Source organism: Neltuma alba, unplaced genomic scaffold, assembly GCF_004799145.2.
Source record: "Neltuma alba isolate B1F8T4 unplaced genomic scaffold, ASM479914v2 tig00003072_pilon, whole genome shotgun sequence".
Classification (NCBI taxonomy): Eukaryota; Viridiplantae; Streptophyta; class Magnoliopsida; order Fabales; family Fabaceae; genus Neltuma; species Neltuma alba.
This window is the reverse complement of record NW_021633130.1, coordinates 149,442-165,715: the sequence shown is the minus strand read 5'-3', so window position 1 is coordinate 165,715 and position 16,274 is coordinate 149,442. Positions and strand designations below refer to the sequence as shown.

At 31.7% G+C, this 16,274-nt stretch overlaps 1 protein-coding gene across 1 annotated transcript in view; it reads left to right on the top strand.

Annotated features, from left to right (window-relative positions):
* Nucleotides 1-2,850: 2,850 nt before the first annotated feature.
* Nucleotides 2,851-16,274, top strand: part of LOC114740167 (uncharacterized) — a 41,334-nt gene continuing 27,910 nt past the window's right edge. Inside the window, exons 1-2 of the mRNA XM_028928298.1 lie at nucleotides 2,851-2,975; nucleotides 3,049-3,148. Of these exons, the coding sequence (XP_028784131.1) occupies nucleotides 2,851-2,975; nucleotides 3,049-3,148 (225 nt within the window). The remainder of the gene's footprint in view (nucleotides 2,976-3,048; nucleotides 3,149-16,274) is intronic.

Here is a 16,274-nt window from a genome sequence, read left to right as displayed (position 1 = left end):
ACATCCAAATCGTTAATTTCAACGGTTAGATTATCATTTTGATCTCCGAGTTACAAGTTATTAGGTACGTTTTTAACTTATATCTTTTGGATTTAGCATATAGAGTCATGAATAGTAAATTAGCATTTTAAAGTTCATTCACCGTTAGATTGAGCTACAATTTGGAGGATAGTATCATGATAGATAGGAAATTAAATTCAACGGTTAGATTAAGGGTTTAACTTCTGTAGTGAGAATAACCTGGTTCGTACTAAGTCTATTTGTCTAAGTCCTTCGATTCGAAGATGGAATATAAGTTATCAATTTATAGTTTGTCAATTTGCATTATGAATTTGATGATTCTAATAATATAATCTAGTAATTAAAGGATATTTAAGTAAGGGAAAATTCAGGAATCGAGTCTAAATCATATATATGTGTGTGTGTGTTCTCATTCCAAACCGTAGAGAAATGTCTCTTAGGCTAGAGTTCTGAGTAAAATTAAAGCTTTTAGAGAAGGAGTTAGAGGCTAGAATTTTGTGAGTAGCCTACTCTAATACTATAGAGATAATATTTTAATTTTGTTTGTAGATATAAACTCTATTGTGGCATTTTCGAGGTTGGACTCTGGTTGTAGTTGACTGTTAGCTAGGAGACCAGGTAACTAAATTTCTATTTGTTGCGTGCTCTAGTATGAAGTTGGTGAGCGGCTTTATAACTAATTCTATAAAAGTATATTACGTTTTGTATGAACTGTCTTGTGGGATGCTATTTTAAAAAGGATTGACATAGTTTGTATTGCAAGAAATTGGTGATCATGATTATGATGTGTTATTATGAAATTCTGTTGATTATGCATATAAATATGTCATCTTGAACCCTGTGCATCTATTTTGGGTGGGGAAGGAGATGATTGGAGTTATTGAGATTTATATACTTACCACGTGGTATCGGCCTCCATACGGAGCTCTATGGTTGGCCACTATTATTGTCCCACTAGTTTTTCGAGGGACTGCGACACCCCACTAGTTCTTCGAGGGGGGACCCATGGTCCACCGAGTGCTCTGTGGTCTTTGGCCGGTCCATATCACTCGAGTGGTGAGCTTGTCAGAGTAGCCAGTCAAATGGAAAGAACTTAGCCCATGGGTCCAGTCGACGGAAATAAGGAGGATATAAGGATGGATTTGGATTCAGAAATTACATATGACATGGGATATTCATTGATATTTATATCTGTTAAATAAATGATAAGTATGTTATTTCTTTTGAAATGTATCAATTGCATGAGAGTGGTGGAAATATTTGCTTATATGATTATTGTGAGTTTAAATGTTAAATAAATGTTTATCAATTATTATTAACTCTGTGTATCCCACCTGACACCTCGCTAGCCATGCTAGGGTGTGTAATAGGTAGGGATTTAGTTACTGAGACGTTGTCTCATCCCTATTATTTAACATTTTTCAGGTGAAAGCTTTAAAAGAGGGATGTCAGGGAAGGCTCAGGAGGAGTAAAGCTACATTAGTAACTTGTAGCGTCTCCTCGATTTATGAGCTATGTTGTATCCTGTACATTGCCACCTTAGGATAAATTGGTTTTAATTTATTCATGCATTATTATTTCTTATGTCCTTTGAGTGTACTATTGTGGTATGTGTGCTGATAGGTGGCCAGAGGCTTAGGATTGCATATTCGCATGCGATTTATTTATGAATTTATTATAAAGTATGAGTTAAGATTTAATTTTTAATATTTTGATTTATGAGCTATATTATATGTTGTTTTATAACCATATTAGATAAGATTGATCCTTTCTTATATAGTTTGTATTTAAATGAGTTAAGAAAAGTTCTTTTATCCGTGATAGGATGTATGATTAGGTGCTGCTTTTTTCTATCACGAATAACAATATTATATAATCAGTTAGTGTAGATGATTGTGATATAATTTGAGTTTGTATTTAGCATGGTTTGGTTATAAAAAGTTATTTCTTCAAGTTACTATAAAAAAAATAGGTTTATCTGTTTATTTAGGAAGGTTGTTTCACTCCAGGCTTGTGCTATTAACTTTAAAATCAATGCAATTAAGTGAAGAGCTGGCTAAGTTGTTTGAACATCAGCCTCTGCGTGCTTGTGGGATAAGCTGATTAAGTGATTAGCATTTGTTCTTTATGCTAACATGCTGTATGCAGTTGCAAGTCATGGTGTATACATTCCACGTATTTGAAGGTTTGAATGTTGTTTGAATATTGGTTTTTACCTTTCCTTTCCTTTTATCAATAGACTTGCAAATTAAAATTAACTCCCTTTTCCATTTTCCAGCACGGTATTCAATTTCTTCAACAAATTCTTCAAAATAGGAAGTTAGATTTTATAGATTGGGTCACTAATCACCATTGCTAAAGAATTTGTACTTTCATATTGTTTTATTTTTCTTTTTTTTGTGATTATCATTTTAACTCTTGGTCTACTGTTCCCCCGGGGGCGTAAATTAACTTTCTAGAATATGGTTTTGTAGGTGATTTGCTAGATGGAGGATCATCAGGACGTGTTCAACACTCCCCAGTTTTCTGCGCCATCTCATACTATGTAAGTTGATGTTGTGGCCTAATCAGATGATGCAGAACAGGGAGAAGGAGCTCAGGAAGAGCACAAATTTGCAGATCCATTGGATAGATTTCTCCTACCACTGCCCAAAATTAAATGCTCTGAAGACATACAAGTAAATTCCTTTAGAATGGTTCTGCAATCATCAATAAATTATTGATGAATTTTAGGGTTTATTATTCTTTTTTGATTGTTTCTGTTGATTTATTTTTGCTGATATGACTCCTCTTTTGCATGTCCCCTAACTGTCACAAACAGAGGCAAATATGAGATGTGAAAATAATAGGAAAGTGCAGGAGAAGGAGCAAGCACGGAAAGTTGAATTTGCCTCTGGGGGAGCACAACCAATAATTATAACTGGTGCTCTAAGGATTAGTGTACCCGTTGCAGGTTAAAAAGCAACCTAGCTTACCTATGGTATGGCAAAGGTCATTCTTACTACTCATTTTCTATTTTATGTTGATTTTCTCTCTTCTCTCTACACGTGGCTTGCCTTTGATGCCTCCTACTGTTGAGGCCGCTAATCGTGATGGTAGACTGAACAAAAAATCAAAATGGGACAAGGTAGTCATTTAAACAAATGCACCAACGCGTGCAACTTGCTTCAAATTTTTATCTGTACTCACATGATTTTAGTGAATAATAATCTTGTTCAAGTGGATGGTGATCCGAAAAATCCTCTGCCCTTTGCGGGACTGGATTTTGTCCCTACGCACACCTCAATTTTATCTGGCGCTAATGCCTCAATTTTGTACCTCCGAGACTCAATTCAAACTTTTTGCTAAGCATAGATATTCTCCCATTGAAGGCTATCTTATATGAGGCACTTTCAAATACTAAATGTGGACATTTCTTTCCGTGAGAATTCGAATCTTGATAAGTCACGTAGTGAGGAACTAACCCCTTTCACTAAACCCATCCTCTGTTCATTCCAAATCATCTAAACTTCTGCTTGTGTGTGTGTGTAAGTTCAAAGCTTTTAGCATGCTTACGGCACAGGGAAGATTCCTTTTTTGTTGTGCTTCTTCCATGTTTTCTACGTATCGGGATTATTTCCAATTGATCTTAGCCCTCCATTTTAACTTAGAGATTATCATCGTTAATCTCCGATTAAGCCGTTCATTAGAATAATCTCCACTTACTCCCACTCACATGCACGGACATTATTAAATTAATCGACCACCATAGAGCAAAGAACTCTACTGCAGCTCTAGATTTCGATTTCCCATTTTCCACTTTCGCGAATTGATACAAGTAATTGTAAATATGCTTACCCACTGATTAAACAACGGATGGATTCTCTACCGAATCTGTCATTTTGCTTCCACAGCACTAAAGAAGAAGAAGAAGAAGAAGAAGATAAGCCCGTATCGGAGGGAAAAAAGTAAGGGAAAAAAAAAGAAAATGAAAAAAAATAGATTAAAAAAACTGGAAAAAATTGTCTTCACTGCTTACATTTGGATGGACCAGAGAAAATTATAAGGAAATAAAATGAGTAAATATCAGAATGATTAAATATACCCTTACCCTCATCTCAAAATATGTTATGTTTAAAATCAAATGAAATATTATGATGAAAAAAGCATATTAATATTAAGGGAAAAGGATAGAAAAATGCACCTTTAATTTCAGAAGCCCAAAAACATCCGCTGAATTCAAGAAATCCCATTTTGGTACCATGACACCAAATTGGGATTATTATGTGAAAGGAAAAGACCAAATTGCCCTTCATTTTAAATATTATTTTAAAAATATCACAGCTCCTACTGGTCGGCCGGTCATCGGACCTCCGACGGCAGCGGTCACCGGAGCTCCGGCGACCAGCCGACAATTGGTCACTGAAGCTCTGTTGGTCGGAATGTTTTTTTTTTTTTTAAATTTTTACAACTTCAATATAACGGTTAACAACTTTTGTAAAACTATTAACAACTTCAATATAGCAATTAACAACAGGTTTTCTGGTAAATTCAACAAACTCCGGCGACCGGAAACAATTTTTTTGAAAATTTTTACAACTTCAATATAACGGTTAACAACTTTTGTAATGCTATTAACAATTTCAGTATAGCAATTAATAACAGTTTTTTTGGGAAATTCAACAAACTCCGGCGACCGGAAACAATTTTTTTGAAAATTTTTACAACTTCAATATAACGGTTAACAACTTTTGTAATGCTATTAACAACTTCAGTATAGCAATTAACAACAGCTTTTCTGGGAAATTCAACAAACTCCGGCGACCGGAAACAATTTTTTTGAAAATTTTTACAACTTCAATATAACGGTTAACAACTTTTGTAACCCTATTAACAACTTCAGTATAACGGTTAACAACAGGTTTTTGAGTTTGTTAAAAGCATTACTGAAGTTATAAAAATGTCACTTTTTGAATTTTTTGAAAAACTTGTTGTTAACTGCTATATCAAAGTTGTTAACTGTTATATTGAAGTTGTAAAAATTTTCAAAAAAACGTAATTGTTAACGTTATACTTAAGTTGAAAATTTTTACAACTTCAATATAACGGTTAACAACTTTTGTAATGCTATTAACAACTTCAGTATAGCAATTAACAACAGCTTTTCTGGGAAATTCAACAAACTCCGGCGACCGGAAACAATTTTTATGAAAATTTTTACAACTTCAATATAACGGTTAACAACTTTTGTAACCCTATTAACAACTTTAGTATAGCGGTTAACAACAGGTTTTTGAGTTTGTTAAAGGCATTACTGAAGTTATAAAAATGCCACTTTTTGAATTTAAAAACTTGTTGTTAACTGCTATATCAAAGTTGTTAACCGTTATATTGGAGTTGTAAAAATTTAAAAAAAAAAACGTAATTGTTAACGTTATACTGAAGTTGAAAATTTTTACAACTTCAATATAACGGTTAACAACTTTTATAATTCTATTAACAACTTCAATATAGCAATTAACAACAAGTTTTCTGGGAAATTCAACAAGCTCCGGTGACTGGAAATAATTTTTTTTGAAAATTTTTACAACTTCAGTATAACGGTTAACAACTTTTCTAACGCTATTAATAACTTTAGTATATCAGTTAACAACAGATTTTTTTGAAAAATTATATAACTGAAAAACTGTTGTTAACCGCTATATTGAAGTTGTTAATGGGGTTACAAAAGTTGTTGACCGTTATACTGAAGTTATAAAATTTTCAAAAAAATTGTTTTCGGTCGTCAGAGTTTGTTGAATTTCCCAGAAAAGCTGTTGTTAATTGCTATACTGAAGTTGTTAATAGAATTACAAAAGTTGTTAACTGTTATATTGAAGTTGTAAAAATTTTCAAAAAAATTGTTTCCGGTCGCCGGAGTTTGTTGAATTTCCCAGAAAACCTGCTGTTAATTGTTATATTGAAGTTGTTAATGGCGTTACAAAAGTTGTTAACGGTTATATTGAAGTTGTAAAATTTTTCAAAAAAATTGTTTCCGATCGCCGGAGTTTGTTGATTTCCCAGAAAAGCTGTTGTTAATTGTTATATTGAAGTTGTTAATGGCGTTACAAAAGTTGTTAACGGTTATATTGAAGTTGTAAAAATTTTCAAAAAAATTGTTTCCGATCGCCGGAGTTTGTTGAATTTACCAGAAAACTTGTTGTTAATTGCTATATTGAAGTTGTTAATGGTGTTACAAAAGTTGTTAACCGTTATATTGAAGTTGTAAAAATTTTCAAAAAAAAAAAAAACATTCCGACCGACGGAGCTCCGGTGACCAATTGTCGGCTGGTTGCTGGAGCTTCGGTGACCGCCGTCACCGGAGGTCCGGTGACCGGCCAGCTAGTAGGGGCTGTGATATTTTAAAAATAATATTTAAAATGAAGGGTAATTTGGTCTTTTCCTTTCACATAATAATCCCAATTTGGTGTCATGGTACCAAAATGGGATTTCTTGAACTCAGCGGACGTTTTTGGGCTTCTGAAGTTAAAGGTGCATTTTTCTGTCTTTTTCCCTAATATTAATATCAATATCATCAAATAATTTTTAATCAAATTATTTGATAAAGGTATATCTTTAATGCGATTATATTTTAAAACCAAATAACTGAGTAAAAATATTATTTCCCAAGGTAAAAAGTGGATAATTTTTTAAATTGAATATAATAAAAAAGGAAAATAAATTCTACATTATCCAACATTGTTAATAAATAATAAAAATATAGCATAAAAATAGAGGGATCGAGGTGAAACATATTAGTTTAAGAAATTGGTGTCATGAAAATCCCATTTATAATACTAATAATAATAATAATACAGGCCCATTCCAATTCATGCACGTGATCCCTCCTGAATTTTCATTTTTCATTTTTATTTTCCATCCCACCCCATCCTTCCCTTTATGTTAGGTTTTATTATTTTATTTGTATTTTCAAATTTTCATTAGATCTTGACCACCCATAAGGATTTGTTGAGCTTACTCCCAAAATGATCATAGCGCTCCATAATTTTTCACTCCGGGATAATCACCCATCTCTAATTAATCCGTTGATTTGAATAATCTCCACTTGCTTCCCCTAACATGCACATCCAGATTTCAATGTTTGAGTCCACTGCTCCCTTTTCGCATTCCACTTTCACGTATTCACACAAGTATGTTTAGTTCACCCAACAGATTAAACAAGCGATTGATTCTCCAAGGAATTTGTCCTTTTGCTTCCGCAGTAATTAAAAACAAAAAGATAGAAGAAGCAATTCTATTTATTTATTTTTTTGGCAAAGCCGGAGGAATTAATCAATTTTTCGTTTCCTCATCTGAATTTCCTGATATCCTTGTCACGCTCTTAATTCATGTATCCACTTCAAGGATTGTGATTAAACTGTTAAATTCCTCGGTTCCACCAGCCATCAATATATTGTTTCCTTAGGATCAATTCATTATGATGATACAACAAAAGCAACAAATTTTAGGTTATTTCTTGAATACATTTTTCTTCCCTTTTGCATGGTAGAATCCATATCTTTCTATCTCTCTATCTCCTTTTGATATTCATGTAACTGAAAAATACTAACAGTTTGTAACGTTCTTCTCTGTCTTGACCATCTTGCATTCTTGCCCAAATTAAGGTTGAATTCTCCATATTTAATATTATTTTATTATTATATTTTAATCATTTTTTTATATATAAAATTCAAATAAAGATAATTTTTAACAGTTAGTATGTTGCTTTATAAACAGTAAGTTAATTATTTAAAAAAGAATAAATAATAAACTTTGGATATGCACCATCTAAACCCAGTCTGAATGATTTCATTACCATGAAAATAATCATTGTATGGCATTTACATTATAAAATCGTATTTGTTTATCGCTAATCTAAATGGGTATTTGTTTACCGCCCGCTAGATTATAAACTCTGGTTCAATAATTTTCTCAAACTTCACCTAACTTTAGCTATATCTTTGAGTGAAAAGTGATCGGTAAATGCAGCTCCATGATGGGTTCTAGCAACAAATTTAACAAAGTGACCTCTTAATAAATGAATCAAAATGGTGGGGAAGATGACAAACAATAAATATTGAAGGAGAAAGTAGGGGACCGCAACGTCTCTAACATTCAGATTCCTTATATTTAGTACTAATTTTTTCCCCTAAAAGAAATCACATTTTAGCGTGGACTTTTTATGAAGTACTTAATTGTCATTCTTCCGAATAAAAAGATAAAGTAATGCCATATATAATATTGCTCGAAGAATATTTGATTCAAAACTTATTGCTTTATGATGAGTCCTATTAAATTTAAATGGTCCAAGATTAATGTTCCTCTATTTTTATATTTTTAATAATTGTTTTATTTCGATGGACACAGAGTCTAAATAAAAAAATTTTAACTGTTATTCTATGAAATATAAATCTATTACTAAGAATTATAAATTAGTTATGGTCAAATTGTTGAGGAATCAATTTGTTTCCTCGTCAAAGTGGTGGTAAGAAAAATGAAAAAAAAAATAAAAAATAGGTAAAACTACCTTTTAATCTATGCTTGCAATTTTTATTAGTTATGCTGGCGAAGGAGTAAGACTTTGACAAGTATTTGGTAGAGAAATTTTTTAAATAAGTGAATTTGAGAGAAATAAACTTCAAAGCTCTGAGAATATGAAAGAAATTATTTCTCTTGTGTAGTTCTCTAACTTTTATTCTCCTAATTAAGTGATTCATCACGAACTAACTCTCTTTGTATAATGTGATTTATTGAAATGTTGGTAAGTTGATAAGCCATGACTGTTTGGGTTATGATGACTTATTTGTTTTTGCCTTCTTTTTCTTTGTGCCCTATCTCTTCTCTCCTTACTCTTTTTTTAATTGCTTTTTTTTTTCCAGGGGTATAAAAGTCCAGCTGTGGGGATTTTTATATGTCATTACACTTTATTTTGGGCTTTCAATACTTTAATTGAATTAGTTACGCCTTAATTGTGTACAGCTACGTTAAGGGTGATTTGAAAACTTATGTGCTTTTTTCGCCAACGAAAATTTTTGTGCTTCATTCTCATATTTATAGTGAACTTAGATTCCTAATAATTTTAATTTACTGAAATATATGATATTACATGATATTTTTTGGTATGCACAAGTGATAATGTTAGGTTACAAAACGATGCGGGATAGAGTTTTCAGGTTTATTTTATGACTAGGTCGAATATAGACCCATTTCGATTCCAATGCATGTGCATTTTTTTGGTGCATTGGTACTTTAAATTGTATTTTAGTGCGTTTAATACTTAGGTACATGTAGCACCCTAAATCCTTTTTAGTACATCAAATATCTTAAATTGTTACGTATAAAATTATATTAAAAAATATTTTAAAATGTTGAACACATATGAAATTTTTTTTCAGGCTCTAAATGTATCATAAGATACTTTAAGATGTGAAACGCCCCCTGGATGCACATTCACTACTCCTGAGTTCTGAATTTTCATTCTTCATTTTTATTTTACTCCCCAACTCCTCCCGTTATATATAAGTTTTATTATTTTAATTTTATTTCCTAATTTTCACTGGATCTTAACCACCCATTAGGGATTATTTCCATTTGATCTTAGCCCTCCATTTTCACTCCGTGATTATCACGCATCTCCAATCAATCCATTCCCTAGAATAATTAATATCCACTTGCTTCCCCTCACATGCACTTCCAGATTTCAATGTCCGAGACCACTGTTTTCATTTCGCATTCGACGCTTTCACGGATTCATATGAGCAAAATGTTGATTCTCTACGGCATTTGTCCTTTTGCTTCCACACCAATTAATTAAAAGAGATAATTTATTTTGAGTCCTTATAATTTCATCTGATTTTTGATTAGCTTCCTAGAAATTTTTTTTTAATCAAATCCTTTTACTTTCACATGTTTTTAATTAGGTTAATCCATTTTTTTATCAGGTCCTTATAATTTCATTTATTTTTTAATTAGGTACTTTGTACTTTTAAAAAAAATTTATTAAATTTATTCTTTAAAATTAATTTCATTTTTAAAGTAATAATTATATAATTTGACAAAATAATTAATATAATCATTTAGTAATTAATAATTAATCAGAATAATCAATTATACGTAACTATAAATTATTTATAATTATATTTTATGTTTAGAAAATTTTATTATTATAACTTGACTTTATAATTATAAAAATTAGAATTGAAAAAATAAATAATATATATGTTTAACTAAAAATTTAAAATATTATTATAATAATTTATTATTTATAGAATAAAGAATAAAAACTACAATGACCTAATCAAAAATAAGATAAAACAATAATGACCTGATAAAAAAAAATTATGAGGACCTAATTAAAAACCAGTTAAAACTATAAAGACTTACATATTAATTATCCCTAATTAAAACCAAAGGGTAGCGTTGAAGCGAAGGCCTTTTTTTAGAGACTAGTTTGGCTGATCCTCGTAGTAATCAATTTGCAATGTCGGAGGAATAAAAATTTTTTGGGTACAGTATGAGGGCCCAAGCTTTTTTGGGCTTGGTACGAGGGCCCAAGCTGGAGGAATCAATTTATTCCCTCATCAGAATCTCCTCATACCCATGTCACGCTGTCAATTCATGTATCCATTTCAAGGATTGTGATCAAACTGTTAAATTCCTCGGTCCAATTTTTACAACTTGCAATTAACATATTGTTTTCTTAAGCCCAATTCATTAAGATGATATAATAATAATAGTAAGTCTTATCTCACTAGATGTGGTTAGTTACATAAATCGCATGATATAATTATGATTTATTAATAACTATTATGATGTAATAAAGAAAACCGTAACCGGTAAAACCCTACACTTTTTGAAAAACGAGCTATGTCTGATCCAATCAGAGTTTGTGCTATTTAGTAACAAGAATTCTAATGTTGAACCATTTAACTCTTGTGGAAGACCGTTGGTGATGTCACTTTCATTTCAAGCAAATTGATGTGTAGCCTTGTGATGAATTTTCATCTGGGCCTCATGATGCAGTTGATACTTGATAGTGCGACTTCTTGAACAACGTCATACATGGGAAATCGATCGCCAGAAAAGCTATCAAGCAACAAGTTCAAAGCTTTTATCATTCCCACATTGAAAAGGGAAAAAGAAGGAAGATATATGGGAATGATTTGTAAATGTAAAGAGAAAGAAAAACTTTAATGAAGGTAGAATTGAAAAATCTTGTCAATTTAATACATTTCTTAGTATACGAGAATGAATTATAAGTGATTTATACAAAGGATCAAAATGGTATATATTTTTGGTAGTGCCGTTTTCTTCGCCTTTCCGCTTAGCTGATATCGTAGCCGGTCTCTGCCTTTGACTCTCTTCTTCCCAGACTTGTTGCATCTTCTTTGTTATCTCATCAACTCTACCCACCCCTGCATAACACATACAAGAAGAGGATTTCTTTCTTTCTTTCTTTCTTTTTTAGTTTAAAATTAATGAACAAACAACCGTTAGCTATACATCAGATAAATTTAATAAATAATTTAATAAAGTTAAGGTATATCATAAAACTTTTTAAGCAATAAAATGTGGTAAATAAGAATATATAGTTTAGTTTAATGGCAGTATAGTTTTTAACTTTTTATATAAAAAATTCATTGGTCTGGCTCGCTGATGGCATGATTAAAATGTATAGTTACTCTGTCATGTGTATATTATAAAACATTTTTAAAATGCTAAAATTTTCATGATTCATAAGCAGTAAAACTTATTGCTTAAAATTTGTATGACACATAAGATACATACTGGTTTTGATAAAAATAAGTCGAGAGCTTTGCTTTACTCAACTAATTTAATGCTATTCTTCAGTCCCAGTTGATTAATTTGAAGAAAATAAGAAATGTATTAATTCACTTTAAAATATTTATATTTATCATTTTTTCCCACTCCAGAACCAAGGTTGGCTTTTTGAACAAGTTTTGGTACTAAGCACATTGATAAGTTCTAAGATCCTGTTTGGTACGAAACATTGAAAATAAAATATAGGGACTAAGATTACAATTGAAAAAATTCATTAAAACAATCTTTAATATGAGTAATTGCTTGTTATATGAGATTAGGCATGCCCATGGGAGTAGGATTGGGGAAAATCACTTCCTCCCATGGCATTCTTCAATCCTATATATATGGATTTGTCTAACTCCATGTAACAAGCAATCTCTCATGCCAAACACTCTTTTAATAGATTTTCTCAATCTCAATCCCAATATCTATCCCTCATATTTAATGTTTCATACCAAACGGTACCTAAGAGTTCATCACTACCGATTCATCATTATATTCAGATCTAATTTGAATGGTTTATATTAATTTTCTTGCTTTTATTGTTTAAAAGATTATTTTAATATGAATAAAATTAAAATAAATGAAGATAATATCTAAATGGTCAGTTTTGCAAAAAAATAATTAATTAAAAATTTTAAATTTAAACCGTTAGAACCGTATTTAGGTTGCAATGATGGATATACCGAAAGTGACTTCGTTGGTTCTGTACCCACTTCCTACTTCTGCCTGGGACAGGGGGATCTGCCACTGCTAAGCGTACATATGGATCACATAAAATGCTTTATGTTAAAATTATATTTTTCTTAAAATGTCTTATAATTTATCGAGTTCATGCCTCTGCTATTTCCTATTTTATAATCACTATGTCAAATCCATCTCCTTGTTTATTTTTCAAGCCAGTCCTCACCTCATGCATAAGGTGTTATCTCAATTTTGATTATTTCTCAATTTGGTCCTTTAAATAAGTCTATTCATTGTCGAATGTTTTTCTATCAAATTCAGATGTACACATTCTGTTAGCGAGGGACCATTACTTATATTTTTATTTGGGAGGGACTTGATTGAGAAATATTTATATCTCAAAAGTCTAATTAAGAAGATAACGATGTCAGTGACAAAATTGAGAAGTGCCTTATTTGTGAAGTACCAAATGAGGAAGGCAATTTTTAGAAAGACTAAATTCAGAAACACCTCATTTACCCTGTAATCACTCATTTTTCCAATTCAGAAACAGAGCATTTTGATTGCTGAGAATTCTTGTTGCGAATCTTGCTCCTAAGTGAAAAGCGCGCGCGCGCACACATCTTTGTTCTCTCTGAAGAAGTATCCAACTTCATATATAGCTGCCTTGGATTGTCAGGTGGGGGTCTAAGTCATGCTTAAGACTTCACCAAATTCTAACGCTGTTACCACATGATTTTAACAGGAGGATCTATGTCTGTATTAGAAATAATTTAGAGGACAATTGTCAAGCATGGCAATTCTATAATTAGTGATTTTACATATTTGAGATCCTTAGGGAATAAGAATGCTAGATGCATGATTAAAAGCTAACTAAACGTTAAATAAAATAGTAGACATGTCAATGGAAAATTGCATAACTACCGTCTCAAGTTATGAAAGGCAGAGGCAGTTCTAACAATAGCGCCAAAGTCTTATATCTCTTCCTGGCATTGTTCCGGCTAACAAAATAAATTAGATCAAATTCTTTATATTCATTAGGTCAAGTTCTTCAATCACTCATGGTCATGTGTCTTTTTTTATTTCATATGAATTTATAATTAAATAATATTAAATGCTAATAATTCAAAAATAAGGCACATGGTTATGTGTGATTGAAGAATTTGACATCATGGATGTAAGGAATTTAATGCAAGTATTGTCCTAAATTAAATCACCTAAAAAATAATAATTATCTTAAAATTCTATTTTGGCATAATGAGTGTTGGGAAGTGATCAATAAAACTTGGCACCAATGAGTCCCTTACTGTTAGATTTTCTGTCTGTTTTTTGGCACATGTTTTTCTGTTTATTGCTAAAATAATAGCTACTTAATCAGCCCCGATCATTTGTCCAGGACTTTGCAACTAGAGGTTGCAACACCTAACTTTCTAGATACTAATAGGATCATTTTAATATTTGTGAATCACTAACGCTAGGTTTCCGACCTGGGAAAAGACAGGGAAATTTTTTTTCCCTTAACATTGGTATCCGTCAATCAAACATTTCAAACTTTTAGAATAATTGAAGAGTGATCCACAATCAACTCTGCATTCAACTTAATCTATTATCACCTAGAATGAATTCATAATGTTCAATCTTATAATATTATATTAAAAAATATAGCAACCATCTTGGTTAACAGCACATACCTGCACCAGGCAGTGCTCGCCTCCTTATGAAATATACAGAATAATATTTACATAAAGCAAGTAAAGTTACTTGCCCATATAACATATACAATAGTACAAATATTAACTTATCAAAATATTCTACTTCATATGTACAAAATATAGCAGGCATCTCTACTCTTCAACTAGTTCACCTTCTTCTTAAACATCTTCTTTATCCTTCGAGCTACTAGCCTTCGCTGTTCATCATGAATGGGAGGGTGAGATTCTAAAGAATCCCCGAAGTAGTAATTTCTATCAAACACATATGCAGATTACATAAAGCATGCAAAACAAGTCATATGGAACACAACCTTGCAAGCTATGCATAAAAAGCATTTAAGTGCAATGACACATAGATTGATTAGCTGAATGCGCAATCAACAGCACATAAGGCCGGACATACAATGGCTCGTAAAGCCGCATAAATAATGGCTCATAAGGCCGCGCTTGTAATGGCACATAAGGCCACGCAAATAATAGCTCATAAGGCCCCATATCTTTCAGCTGCACGTGATCACGGTTATTAACTCATGCAAGGAATTGAGGATTACATGTTCTCATGCTTTTGAATAGCAATATGGCACAAACAAACATGCAGCAATCATACATAAATGTAAGGTAGGAAAAAACTACTACCTGGGCTACCTCCCTCCAAATCAAACCTTACCGTCCTCCTTTCTCTTTGCTTCTTGGTAGGCTTGAGCAGATATAAAAACCTATCATATTAGTAAGGGTAGATCAATATTTAATCCAACTATAATTCACAAATTAAATAACTCTCTTTAAATCCCAAATCTTCTTTAATCTCTACCCTTATGTAATAGTTGGTCATCCTGGACAATTTTTCTTATTTAAATTATTCTCTTTGGAGGGTTTCCTTCCTTATCTCAACCCATACAATTATTTTGCTTAGTAACTAGTCATCTTGATAAAAAATATTATGTTAGTTACTATATTTAAGGACTATGTCGTGTTGACGCTGGCTCCACTTTATTTGAAGTTTCTAACCTCAATTTAATAACCTAAAATACTTGTTCAACATCCAGAGATACTAAACAGTAACTATATATTGAGTTTTTATAACAACACATGCTTATACACATGTACATTTATATCTCCAATGATTCACATAACTTTGCACTTGATCTGGAAGCATTTTCCAGATTTAAAAGCATACTCCCACATGCATATATTCTCCCATAGCCTAATAATCCTCTTTTACAGACTTTAATCTATGCCAGTATATATATACTCTAATCATTTGAAATTTCTATTAATCGGTTAGTAACCTCAAGCAATCTCAACCATAAATTTTAAATCAACTCCTCTACCTTTCATAATCTGGGAATTATTCCTAACTTCAAGACTATCCTTTAAAATTTAATATAATCAATCTTCAACTATAATTTATATAACAAAATCACTATTTATTCTATGTGCAGACCTCAAGCAAACCCCATCTTCAAGCCTTCAATTCATAACCCATAGTACCAAATTCCAACTTAATCCATTATTTTATTATTCACCAACTATATTCCCTTATTTTCCCATTTTCTAAATTCATGAAAATCACCTTTAGTAGAATTAATTCCTTTTTAATTTCAACACAACCATTCAGGCCTATCACCAAATGTTTACTAACATAATCACTACTTCAACTTCATATTAAAACTCCCCCTCTAAAAAAAAAATATATTTCCTATTTAATGTTCTGATTGTAAAAATATACAACAAACCTCTCGGTCAACACCCAAATACTCTCACTTACTTCCACAATCACCATTTCTTAATTAATCCTTTCCTTTACCCATAGTTTATTCACACACTTGCTTCAAACTCGTTTAGAATCCTTTAATTATCTATTTGCTTTTGTTATACGTTACACAGCCCCATTTAAAATCTGGAACTTTCCATATTCAAAATACATTTCTAAAACCAGCCTCAATAATCACAAAAGCAAAATAAACACCATCCAAGCTTATATACATTTATGTACATATATCCTCCTCTCAATAA